The following is a 13,611-nucleotide window of genomic DNA, read 5'->3' as shown; positions in this document are numbered from 1 at the left end:
TTCATTTATTCAAGGAGTAGTAATCAATGCCTGAAGTTTAAAGGAGACTTTAAATAACAAAGCTGCTCGCCAATCTTAGCAAGAGCTTGATCTTTGACAAGATGAGGTGAACAGAGCACTTTTCATTTCCAGCATGTCTTAAACACTCAGTAATGGAAACAGAAACACTCTGCAGTAACATTTCTCTCCCATTCCTGTCCAAGCACCTACAGCACACCACAGATCCCAAAGAATTCCCAGAGTATTGCAACATTTGTATTATCGATCCAGTACTCGAGCTATTTTTGTTCATGATCCAAGTTCCTAGTCACTTACACAACAAAACCAAAAAAGTACTGAAGTAAAAGCAAACTATCAGATTAGACTGTGCACAAAGAGCTTTGCTTACCTGCATTTTCCCCAGGGCAGAACTGAACTGTTCCTCAGCAGTGGCCTGGAGATTCCTTGCAATGGTAACTGCATCGCCCCCAAGGAGCACCTGCCGAAGCTGTCCTGCTTGGGTTTCTAGGATTGCTTTACTGAGCTTTGTCAGGCCTCTCATGACCATGATGGCATCACCCGCCATGACTGATGTCTTTCCGTGCTGAAAGATAAAGAAGGAGAAGGGGCAGGGGAGGCAAGATGTCAAGGAACAAGTTTGTAATGAGTTTCAAGTCACCTAAGAGCCAGCAGCATATTCTCAACATCTCTCTTTCTTGCTTTGGCAACCAGCCCCCATGGGAATCTGTCTGCAGCTTGGATAGGACACAGGCCAGGCTGAATGACAGCAAGTTAGCTGACCTCACCGGGCAAAGAGAGAACTGCCCTTGTGGGTGTTCATGAGTTAGGATAACTTTCCAGCACTCCACACAAATATCCAAGTTACTACTGACCAGGGAAAGCAAAGATAGGTAAATGCCAGTAAACACTGCAAAGATGGTCTTGATTCTTTCAAGATGTCTGAAGAGGATTAAAAACATTAGCATTTGACCTCTAATTACTATGAGACCCTGCAACATGTTCTTGGGGCCTGACAGCGCTGACAAAGCACTGTCACATTCCATTTCTGCCCTAGAGCTATGCCTCCTCCTCCAGCCAAATTTCTTCACTCCCACACCAATGGTTAAGCATTGTCTGTCCTCCAAAGGTAGTCTGCTCCATCCCCAACATACTCTGCTATTTTTAACTGGAAACTTAAGCATGCTCAGAAGATCTACCTACCACAGCATTTGCAAAGTGCTGAATTTCTTAGTCCCCCTTCTTTTTCAGGGAGCATTCCAGTTCAGACTCTTAACAGCCTGTTCCGTTTCAATGTCTTTAAATACAAACTTGACACTGTAGGATGCACGACAGAGTGTGTCTGAGAACAGTAATTTCCATCCATTTCTTTGCCTCAGCCTGAAACCAAGCTCAGGTTCAGAACACCAGCTCCCCCAAACCACTGTGGTTCATGTAAAAGAAAACCAGGAGTGGCCAGGGTGTAAAACCCATTTTGCAAGGGAGATTTTCACCTGCTCATTTCACTCATCTTCTACACCTTTAAAGCACAGCCAGGGTCACGGTTCCAGGGCTGGCTCAGTTGCACATCCTCCCATCTTTACTGACACAGAAGACACAGCAGTTGGCACAAGATGCTGACTAAGGTTCAACCTTGCCCATACAGCATTCTCTATATTGATTTGGAGAAATTCTGACTGCAGTAGGTACCAAGCACTAGTCTAAGGCCACATATTTAAGTTATTTCCTAGGTAGGTACACAGGTATCAATTCATTTTTAGAAGGTAACCCATCAACATGCACATGTGCACTTCAACTATAAACATTAATACACTGGCATGGTACAAGTGATCCTGAGTCAACAGTACACATGGCATTATGCTCAGCTCCAGAGCACAAGCAACTAGATCCAGTTACCTTCTTGGGAAACACAAAGCCTGATAACAGCAGACAGGTTTGTGAGACAGTCATGCAGGAGAAGAATGGACTGCTAAAGCTAAATTTCTGGCTAAGTACACAATTTTGCTGCAATCACACAGGAGCATGGATTACTAGAGCTGAATTTCAGAGACACATTATTATGCAAATGCGGGATAAAGCCCAGTTACTGGAATATTTGTTCAACAACTGTTAATCAGTGATCAAAATCAGGGACAACCACTGCAGCCAGGGAGTGCTGCACATTACATGCTTTAGATACGGTGTTAGAAAGACAGTCAGGTGCTTACAATGAATCTCAGTTTAATGGGTTAGCTGTAAAAATAAAAATCAAGCCCACACAGGTTATTATTCTGTGGTTCTCTTTACAAAATCTACCTGTGCACTCGCTCCAGACCTGTAAGAAGTGTTACTCCTGAATCTCTCCAGAGTTTAATCACTAGCATTGGTTTTAACGTTGTATAATGCACTTTTAAACTCAAAAGCTGCCTGTCAGGTAAGGAAGTGTACTCTGTCAACAGGAAGTGTTTTTTACCCCCACATCTTCACACTGGAAATTTCCACATGGATCTCACTCAAAGCATCTGCAGGCGGTCCTTGCAATTCAGAGCCAGGCAAAGAAACCAGCCAAGAACCCAGTACTGTCCCAGCTGAAATGAGACCATTCAAAGGTTGCCACTGCTAAGAAATAAGTGCTTTTGTGGCTGTAAGTATTAGCAGCACAGGAAAGCTTGAATGCAAAAAGTTCATTCTCTCCCTCCCTCACAAAAAGGGCAACAAAAGTAATGCAATATAGATCAGTGTACACTCAGACAACACACACAAAAACATCCACTTTTAATATGGATTCTTTCTAATCAACAATACTAAAACCATATCCTCCTTTCACCCACAAACAGCTGAAGATGTGTAGTCATGAAGTGACACGATATGTTAAATGTGAGTTTTTTAAAAAAATAAATCTTCCAACAAAATTTCAGGGAAGCTAATGCAACCACGAGTGAAAAACATACATTGCATAATGTGCATTCAACCCCCCATTGCTAAATATATCAACAGCAAGGAGGACCCTGTACAGATTTGGCTACAAGACACCGTACTGGGCACACTGCAGTCCCATTTTCCAGGCACAGCAGTTATAACCACCTAGGTACTAGCCAAGTGATTTGTCAGCTCAGAAGCATCAGCAACATGCTCCTACGTGGCACTGCCAAAGGACAGGCTATTCTAACAGGATATTTATCCCAGCACCTTACTGAAACCCAGGCCTCTGTGGAGGAAACACAAGCTTACAGGCAACCAACTTGTTTTCAGTGATCTCCAGATCCTCAGCGGGCAGCTCACAGACCCAAATGGAAATCACAGTATAAGCACAAAGGCAAGGCACGGCTCAAGGAGGACTTCAAAGGTCAAATCCAAGGACAGTCACCAACAAATAAAGGCTGAAATAGAAGAACATATTTTCAGAAGCAAGACCCTACTCCTGTTTTCGAACAGAATTGTGGCTGTAAGCCATCTCCTTCCATTCCTTTTGAATACCAAGTCCTCACCTTTAACAAAGCATGGTCAGGAAAAAGCAGCAGAAAAAAACAACTGTACCACAATGATTAATCCTTCAGCAACAGGCATCAGGAGCAAGAAAACATTCAGGTACAGTCTACAGCCATCATCAAGCAATATGAAAGTGGGAGCTAAGAAGTGCAATGAAAACTGAATTGATACTAGATGCATTTTCCTCAAGTGGAAAAAATCCCAGGTTATCTAGTTCTGTAGACCCTACATTTAGCAGGACATGTTGGTTAGTTATCATAGCCAAAAGAAGAAAGCATGAAAGAAAATATACACTAGATAATCAAGAAGGTAAAAGACACAAAAAATAACTAAGAATTAGAAAAATTACCTTTTTTCTTCAATGAAAAAGCAATAAGCACAAGCAAGGCCAAGAGACATAAAAACTGAGATAGAGGAAGCACACACTTTCAAGAAGGCTGATACTACCCCAACACTACACTTGTGTTAATACCCAGTGCAGACAGCAGAAAAGGGATTTTTTCCCCCCCTGAGGCAAGTTCTATTCATACCCCTACTAAATCAATAAATAGTGTAAGCAAGCTCTATCAGAAACAGATTTAGTGAGTGGTTTCAAACAGAATTAGCGCAAGTGTACAAAGTCTGTAACACACTGACCTGTCCCGAGGATTCATTATCCAGTGCTAGCAAAGTAGGTCACTAGGGCCAGGGATTACAGACAAGTCAGCTGTGTCTATGTTAGCTGTCAGAGTGTCCCTAACCTGGACTGAAGAGGGTTGACAAGTGTTCATCGTGAGCCACTTTACAAAAATAGGCAGGGTCACCAGTTTTGGCTAAGTAAGCTTCTCATAGTTGAATGAACCCCTGGAAAACACCCACACCTTCTAGCGCGAGCAGGCTCGAGCCAAGCCATCCTTAGACACGGGGCACGGTCCACACGGCAGGCAGAGGGGCTTGTACAGGTTACAAGCCACACCAGTACGTAAACCATCTCCTGACATTGCACCTGATTTAGAGCCCTGTTGTAACAGCAAAACTAAATCAATGCCTGGGATGCTCCTATGTGCAACAACCACCTGCAAGACAAGCCACAATCCTCTACAGCGACTAGCTGCAGTGTATTCTTTCCCTTCTTCAACATGCCCGATTACCAAACTTAAGGCTTAAGAAAGTGTAACAAGACACTCAGTGTATCAGAGGCCAATAACAGAAACAGAAAGCTTCACAACAGGCAACAGATGAAATCATATATTTGCCCTGTTTTAAAAACACATTCCTCCATTCATTTCTTTTCCACATGCTAACATGCTCCTACAGACAGAGACCTGCAGCTCACCTACTGTTGAGTAATTAAAAAAAAAAACCAAACAAAACCAATCAAACAAAACCCCAGCAGTTTTACCCTGAAGTATTTCTCCTTCAGGTCTGTAGAAGTTTTAGTTGCCTTCTTTATCTTCAACTTTTATTTTAAATAAATTAAACAAAAATGAATAATATTAGGCTGGACAGGTAGTAAGGCAGATAATTAAATATCACGCTTCAGGAAGAGGAAACAGCCTCTATACCTCCCCCCTGCTGCTATCCTTTATTCAATCACTGTTATCTTAGTTGTATCTAAACAAGGACTATAACCTTGGCATCAGTGTTATAACCACCCACACCATCAGAACAAGTGTGGCAACAGTATACTGAAATAAAACTAACAAGCACCACAAAAAAGATACAGAAGACCAGGTACTCAGCACATTGTTCCATGGCCATAAACTAACAGTAGACTAAGTTAAAAATAAGTATTATTCATTAAGCTGCTCTGTAACTGTTCTTCCACAGATTTTTTTTCCATTTCTTTTTATGTGTGTTGCCATATCAACCCTTTCATGTGATCCTTTCACTTATGGCCTTTTTCAGTTCCATCACACACCTCCCCACCAGTTCTTTTGATAGCAGATTTCCAGGTCCCTGCCTAGATGTATTTTCATTAGCTGGATTCCTTGGATTGCAGCTGACCCAAATTTTAACCATGCAGGGCACAAAACCTGCATTTTAAAAGGAGGAAGTTGCCATCATCCTTTAAATTGAACTGAAAATCTACCTTGCTTATCCTTCATTCTTCCCCCTTCCCATAACTCCTACACGCTGCAGCTGCAAAAGAAATTAATTTAAAGATCTAACCTACAACAGAACCAAGGACCCCTATATTTGAGTCCTGGCCCACGGCTTGCACTCCAGCCTCTCTAAACTGAATTCATCAAGTATCTGAAAGCTGCTTTAAAACCACCCTTGCCCAAAGCAGTTTGCCAATGCCATTTAAAACAAACACCTTTGAAGGGCAGGCGGAACTGCTTTGCTCTCTAATCGCTACAATAGCGGAACACGCACTGATAGAAGTGGGCTGCTTGGCACACAAATGCATCTTTCCAACAAAATTCAGAAGGCTTAGCAGTCATTTCTGGCAAATGACAACTAGTTCAAAACCCAATTTTCCCCCATAAATGGCCTGACACACAACGTAAGAGTGAAAAGAATGCCTGGACACTTTAAAAGTAAGCACAGTCTGCTTTATTTTAGGCACAGATATATCCAGGCAAAGTGAATGCTCTGGACAAACAGCTCTATTTACTTCTTTCTGGACAATGTCCGGAGACATGCAAAAGCATAGTCATAGCCCACATGCCTGGAATTAACAGAGTCTTCCCTGGCCACAGATCTAGAAATAATTCACCCACAATTAAGATTCCAGTGAGAGAGCGCATTACAGGCCTCATTACAGGTCCTTCTGATACATCTTGACACAATACACTAATAAGATTCTGCCCTGGGTGCATATTTCCCGTTACACTGAGGTAGATCCAACTCAGTTGCTGTGATTTTAAGGCTGCCGCTCGCTCACTTTTCCCTGAGACTGTGGCCTGTGCCTGCTCCTGTATTTCCAGCTGCTGGACCAAGAAAGTTCCCTTTACCTCATTTGCAAGGCAAAAAGGCTTGGACCATTGGGGCAATATTTCAATCTAGAGTTGTATTTATACTCAACACGTAATCTTTGTATTACTTATGTTACCAAGAGGAAGGGAGAAAGAATAAGAGGACAAAAAAAAGGCACAAGCATGACTTTACTCACATAAATAACTCTGATAAATTCTATGATTAAAGTTACTTCTCATGTATGTAGACAGTTCAGCCAACAACAAGGACAACAGAATATTAAAAGCAAAATGGAGCATGACCTCAAAGCATACAGATTAATATGATATTCCAGCAGATGCAATATTTGAAGCATGTACTTAAGAAACAGAACTACTACAAGCTGAATCTACACCTTTATTTGAGTTTATGGCAAGTTTACACAAAAGCACAGTTCATTAGTTCCAAGTCATCCCTCTGTCAGTGCTAACATACAACATCACTTTAAAAGACAAATCCCCCACATCTATGTGGAACAACTCCACCCAGCAGTATTTATAAGAAGGTTACACTAAAGCTCTGCCCTGATTAAATCCAAACATTGTGCTTCAAACAAACTGAACATTACAAATGCCTCCCCACCCAGGTCTGTGGAGCAGCTCTGTCCTCTCACAGTCACTTGACCAGTTAGAGCAGAAGAGACCACCAAAGGTCAGCCTCCTCTGATGCACTGGGAGCCAGTCCCCACCTGATGCACAGCTCCACAGCGTTAAACTCTGCACAGGAAACAACAGAGCTCTCCACTGGTCTCATACTCTGAACTAAAATATAAACTATAAATCAAGAAGATTATCAATTTGTAGCAAATTTTTTTTGGCATACACTTATTTTGCAATTGTTTTTATTGGAAGTTCTGACCTTCTGAAAGCACAACAACTCCAATTTAGGAATTGGAAACGGATAAAGTGCTATGCCTCACAAACAAGTGCAAATTCCTTTAGACTCGAATACACCACTAGTTACAGTAAAATTCTTGAGAAAACCAGCACCTCTTCCATTTAAACACACATCACTCATAGACCTCAAAAAGCTAATGAAAGGGGACTGATATCACAGTTCTCTATGTTAGAGGGAAGAGAGCAAGTGAGCTACCTGAAGTTACACCACATGTCCGGGATGGGGTTGGGAACAGAATCACAGTGCTCTCCAGGGTACACTGCCTATCCCTATGTGTCCTCTAAATATCCATCCCTACAGAGTAAAGAGAAACAAGGATTTACAGCTGGTTTGCTGATCACCTTAATGGTGTATTTGTTAACAGTCACCTCTAAATGATTAAATGCCACACCAGCAGCAGCTTCTAGTCAGCAACTTTCTACTTGTAAGCTTCTGGAAAACTAGACACACCCTGTAACTGTGCTGTACATCTGCCTTCCCCAGGTGTGATTATCCTTTGTGTACACCAGGACAGACCCTCGCACACTGTGTCCCACGTCACTACATCACGAAGTCAGTAAGTGGCACCCTCGCAGGTCTCCAGGTGGCAAACACACCCCCTCTGCTCACACAGTGAGTGTGACCCTTTCTGTCACCACCATGAGCAGCAGGTCAAACACTACAGCCTCCCACTACAGATCCTGCAGGCGTCCATGTCTGTATGCTTCATGGCTTCCAACCTTGCCCTGGAAGCTAGGGTTAAGTTCCAGTTTAGCAACTTACAACACATCCTAGTCTATTCATAGCCCCTGAACATACCAGCACCCTAGCTACGGGAGCTTTCTTTTTTCCTGGCTGTGCCAAAACCTCCCTGCAAGAAGAGGACCATAGGCAAAAAAAGATTACTTCAAGAAGACATAAATTGATCTCTGTGCTGAAGGGGAATGCATTACAGCTCTGTCACAGACAAGTTCTTTCTGTCAGCTCCTACTTACCACACATAGGTACTTTTGACACTAGGATAAGTAAGAGCAATGAGCTCTGTATGTCTTAGAACTAAACCCAACCTGCAGGATGTCATACCTAATACTGAATCTGTAATCCAAAATTGTTGATGCTCTCTATGTATAGGTTTTATGAAATCCCATTCTACATAACATAAACATATTGCCTTTCCAACTGGAAAAGCCAAAGCTTTTTGCAACTTATATAGGTGCTTTTGAAAATCCCCAAATTCCCAGAGTGAATTCTCAATGGCCATGCTCCACAAAGCTTTGCTATGCAATGTAAAATTGTAGGTTTACCAATTTCAGAAGAGTTCTCTAAAGGAAACACTAAATCCACTTGCAGCTTACTGCCCTAGTCCCAACTACTCTCTTGATGAGCACTTTGACCATGATGAGGATCTAATACTCCCAAGTGGCACAATGCAGAGAGCAGGAGAGCTGTGACATTTCAGAACACTACCTCAAGCCCTTTTACAGTACATTTGTTCAGCACATCTAGAAAAAACCAAGATGTGCAATTGGTTAAAAATGAGGCATGAACAGCAATGAAACAAATATTTAATCTACACAGAAAACCAGGACTAAGTGCAGAGGCAAAACAAACACAGAGAACTTTGTAAGTGGAAGTTACCACTTCCACAACACAAAACAGCTCTAGGACCATACAGACCACAAGCAGATCATCTTTCCCGGTGTCTCTACATACAGAATCTACACAGACTTCAAGAAAAAGACATAGCCTTATGCAATTTCCTGAAAAAAGATCTATTTTTTTAACTCTGTATATGTATGCAGACTTGTTTAAGCAGACATATGAACTTGTAAAGTTTCTAAAAGCCAGTTCCACAGATTGACAGCTAAGTTTTTCAGAGCAAGAAAGATCATTTTCTATGCTGCATGAAGCACATAGAACATTTCAGATACTGAATAGTTTCATTTAGCTCTACACCTCTACTGACTGACAAAACACAAAAGCCATTAAAATAAAGTGCAGAAACACAACTGTGCAAAGAAAGGGCAAAACTTGTGCATCCTGTTATTTCTTGGTCTTTGTCACCAGCTTAGATTGGTTTAATTTTGCCATCTTCTGTAAGAAGGGAGGGGAGCAAAGTAGGTGGCATCTAAAAAATTGAGAAGCTAAAGATAAAAAATTTAATATAAAGATAGACACGTGCCTATAAAATGAACTTTCATTGCTGAGTGGGAAAGCAGACAGTGATTGAACCCACACCCTCAAAATACGTGCTTTACTATCAGCTTGCATTTAACTTCACATGCAAATAACTTATTTTCTTCTGGTCCTAAAGGAAAGCAGGCACTTGGAGCACGGGTAGCACTTGAAGCACTTCTATAAAACAAACTGAAAGAGAAGATACTCTATTCCAGAATATTCAGCTCCATAAGCTAAAAAGCCTCCTCTTCCAGAATTCTTACTTAAGCAATTTTAGAGGGACAAAACCAGATCTACATACATACAGGAGATATGGTTCCTAAATACTGCTTCAGGATCACTACCTCCATCATAAACTGAACTCTTCACCCCCATCAGTATAGAGAAATTAAAGGTAAAAGAGAAATGCTTATTCGTGCATCAAGCCAAGTCCTGAGATGCATTTAGCAAGGCTACATGGATCAATTTATACCACACACACTGACACAAAGGACAAAAGACCATGAGAGACAGGCAATACCTAGCATCCTTGTTAAAAAATTAAAGGAAAAACACACAGAGAAGAAAACCAAACCAATCTTTACCTACAAAAAACTTTGTAAGTAATCAACCAGTTTTAATTTAAAAATTAAGAAGCAGGAATTCAGCTGCTGCTTCTTGTCTCACTCAGTTTCCAGAAAAATAATACAGCCTGACAAACAGGGTGTGAAACAACAGACCACCACTTGCCTTTAAAAGGACTACTGGAGGACTAGAAGCCAAAAAAAGTTCTGTTCTTGCTGCATGGATGCAATGAGCTATTATTAACTTGTGTTAACTATCACAAATGAATTAACCAGAGCTGCATTGCACAGCACAGAATTCTCCTTGGCAGCAGTGAAACAAGGTGATCAACAGTCAGATGGTAAACATGTGAAGGAATTCTCCACATCTGGCCTTTTCTTCTACTGATCACACGATTATTAAAAGGGAAACACTGTCAAACACAGCAGGTCATTTTTTTCCTCATCTTGAGTAACACTGGACAACATAAAACTGTTTATTCTAAGCATATCTTATTCAAGGTTACCAAGCTCATTGCTAATTAAGAGCAATGAAAAAACACTTACAAAATACAAAAATAAGTCTCCTGGTCTAAGAGCAAACAGGTTCTTGCTGGCTCTTGCTGCAGTTCATGTGAACTGCAGCTAAACTCCTTCTGATAACATACGAAAGTTCTGACTGCACGGCAGAGAAATACAAAACCACCAATATTCTCTTAAACACCAATCTGCATTCAGCCTGTAACACAGAAGAATTTCTTAATCCCTTCAGAAGTCTTTTACTGAGCAACAATTGACTTTGGTCACTATCCTTCTGCACTGAGTGCTAAGAATTATTCTGCATATGCTCAATGAATACACCCCATTTAAAAACAGCAACTCAGAAAAAAAAGCTCAGAAATTGTTAGGTTAATTCGTTTTAGGAAAACAATACTTTCAGTTATTGAAAGAAAAGCTTTCATATTTTTCTTTCCCTAAACACCACATAATTAAAAAATCTGCTTCATTTTTATTGCAAGTTGCTTTCTAACTTCTTTATTTTTCATAACACTGACCACAAAGATTGGATTTTCATTGCACGGGGGGAATACAGAGAAGCTCCCCACTTACGTTTCTGCTTGGTGGAGCATGACCGTGTTGGGCTATCAGAAATAGTGTTTTTACTTAAGATACATTCCTGCAGAAATCAGAACGGTCAGCAACCATGAAAACAACATTATACAAGCCAAACTTTTGGTATTTTAGTTATTTCTAGGTAGTTTCTTCGGTGTCTGTTTAAAACTAAGTATCCCCCCATCAACTCCTGTTCACTTTATACAGAGACCCTACAAGCCTGTAAAAAGTGAGATTATTTCCTCACACACCCTACCAGAGCCACGGGTCTCACCGGGTTTTTTTGCCCCACATTTCAGCCACAAGCAAAGCTTAAGACAGCCAACAGCTTGATTTTACGTCCACCTTCAACCAGACGCACAGATCGGCCCCAGCAGTGAGCAGGACAGAGAACAGCGAGGCTCTAACCCGAACAGCTTGGAAAGCAGCACAGCACCAGGCTCTGCGCTTCCTCCTGTCATGTCCCTGCAAGGTGCATTCCCTACGGAGCGGAATTCCACCCTCTGCCCCGAGCAGTTTTGGGCCGCGCTCCCCGCTCACCTGCCCGTTCGAGCAGCCCCGCCGTCCCCGCCGCGCCGCCGAGCGCAGCGCTCCCCGCGGGGCGGGAGGCGGGACCCAGCGGCCCCGCTCTCACCCCGGGCGGACACGCCGCGGCGGCCAAGGGCACGGGAAGGGAAGGCCGCGGCACCGGGACCCCCCGCCCGGGCGCAGCCCCGCCGCCGCCGCCATCGCCCGCCGGACCCCGCACACGTCCCCGCGCCGGGCAACGGCACCGTTGCCGAGCGACCCCCGGCCCGAGGGCCCGCGCCGGGCACGGGCGCCCTGGCCGCGGCAGCGCCGCCGCCATCATCCGCATCCCTTCCCGCACCGCACCGCCGCACCGCAGCGGGGGAGCTCGCGGGGCCAGGGGCACGGGCACCGGCACTGGCACTACCGGGTTCTCCGCTGCCCCATCCCGCTCGGCTGCCCCATCCCGCTCGGCTGCCTCATCCCGCTCGGCTGCCCCATCCCGCTCGGCTGCCTCATCCCGCTCGGCTGCCCCATCCCCCTCCGCCGCCCCCTCCCTTCCGCCGCCGCGGCCGCTTCCCATACCGCGGCCCGGCACAGCCCAGCGGCCACCGCCTCGCCCGCTCTCGGCTCGGCTTCGCCCCGCTCCGCTCCGCTCCGTACGCGCCGCCCGGGCCCGCGCGCCTGTTTACCCCGCCGCCGCCCCCGGCCACGGCCTGGCCGCGCGCCCCGCCCCCGCCGCGCTCCCATTGGCGGAGCCCGTGCGGCCCGTACCCCAGCCAATGGGCGGCGGGCCCGGGCGGGGCTCCGGCCAATGCGGGGCGGGTCCGGCGCGGCGCGCGCGGCGGCTGCAGGGGGACGTGAGGCCCGTGAGGTCCGTGCGGCGGCGGCGGGCGGGGGCAGCGGGGGCGATGCGTGAGGAGCGTGTGCTGCGAGCGGGGCGGTGGCGGCAGGGGGCCGGCTCCCCCCGGGCGGCGGCTCTGGCGGCGAGCGGGGACCGCCCCGGTGGCGGGGACAGTCGGAGATGGAGGTGTCTCGCCGCGGTCCCGGCTGGCGGGGCGGGGGAGGGTGGTCCCGCGGCGGGGAAGGACGGGGTGGGCAGCGGTCGCACCCCGCGCGTTAGGTGGGCCCGGGGAACAGCGGCTGTCGCTGCTCGGGCGGTCCCGCCGGTCTCTCTGTGTGTGCATGAGGAGATGGGCTGGAGCGCCGCGCCCGGCAGACTCCAGGGAGATGCCAAGCGACGGGAGCAACTCCCGTTTCCACGTCGGGGAAACCTTTGTTGGTGGGTGCCTGCGTGGGTTTTTCAAAGCATCGGCTCAAAACCGCGGCTGATGCGTTGGGAAATGCTCGTAATACACATTGGAAATAAAAGCTTCGGGTTATTTCCCACAGGTCGCTCCCGTCTCGCAGAGGCTGCAAGGGGCGCACGGTCACAGCCAGCGCTGTGCCTGTCTGGATGCTCCGGTAAGCGCCTGCCTCTGTCAGCAACTTTCCTGTCTGAAAAACAACAATGCATTCTTTATGGTGCATTTGCCACATGGCTGCATCAGTGCAGAAGTACGTTTGGATGAGGTTTGGAGATTAAATCATTCGTTTCTTCCTCCACCAAACAGGATTCATAATTCTCCTCTCGTTGTAGCGTAACTTCCAGGAATCACCGACACACAGCCCCGAGCTTTAATTTCAGCATTGTCGGTTGCTTGCTTTGGCCAACCTCTTCAAGCTTACTAGTAGCTTGAACTGAGCAGTTAAATCCACATGGAAGGACCTGTATCTAAGTTAGTAGGAGTTGTGGATTTGTGAAGAAGCAAACTGGATAAATGGTCTGCTGGAAGTGTGTATAGGGTTTTAACCCTACAAAATCTCTTGGTGAATATTAGTGCCAAGCTGTTAGTGCCAAACTTGCCTCCCTCTGATAATTATTATCTCCAGCTGCTTACATCAAAGCTTATTTGGCTGGTATTTATGAACACTCTAAATATTGTTCAAA

The 13,611-nt window shown here is 45.3% G+C and overlaps 1 protein-coding gene across 2 annotated transcripts in view; it reads right to left on the bottom strand.

Annotated features, from left to right (window-relative positions):
* The window catches only part of COQ8A (coenzyme Q8A), a 43,934-nt gene extending 31,658 nt beyond the window's left edge, over positions 1-12,276 (bottom strand). The window contains exons 1-3 of one of the 2 annotated variants that reach the window (XM_051783402.1): positions 12,207-12,254; positions 3,208-3,356; positions 389-583 (exon numbers count right to left, since the gene is read on the bottom strand). In XM_051783402.1, coding sequence (XP_051639362.1) covers positions 389-565 — 177 coding nt within the window. In that variant the 5' untranslated portion in view covers positions 566-583; positions 3,208-3,356; positions 12,207-12,254. Of the gene's footprint in view, positions 1-388; positions 584-3,207; positions 3,357-12,206 lie in introns of both variants that reach the window. The other variant, XM_051783404.1, reaches the window with a different exon arrangement.
* Between the last annotated feature and the right edge of the window lie 1,335 nt (positions 12,277-13,611).

The sequence above is a fragment of the Manacus candei genome, unplaced genomic scaffold, assembly GCF_025592945.1.
Source record: "Manacus candei isolate 608988 ecotype Guabito, Panama unplaced genomic scaffold, ASM2559294v1 h1tg000017l, whole genome shotgun sequence".
In the NCBI taxonomy this organism is placed as follows: Eukaryota; Metazoa; Chordata; class Aves; order Passeriformes; family Pipridae; genus Manacus; species Manacus candei.
Note: the sequence above shows the minus strand (reverse complement) of the source record. Positions and strands in the feature narration are given on the sequence as shown.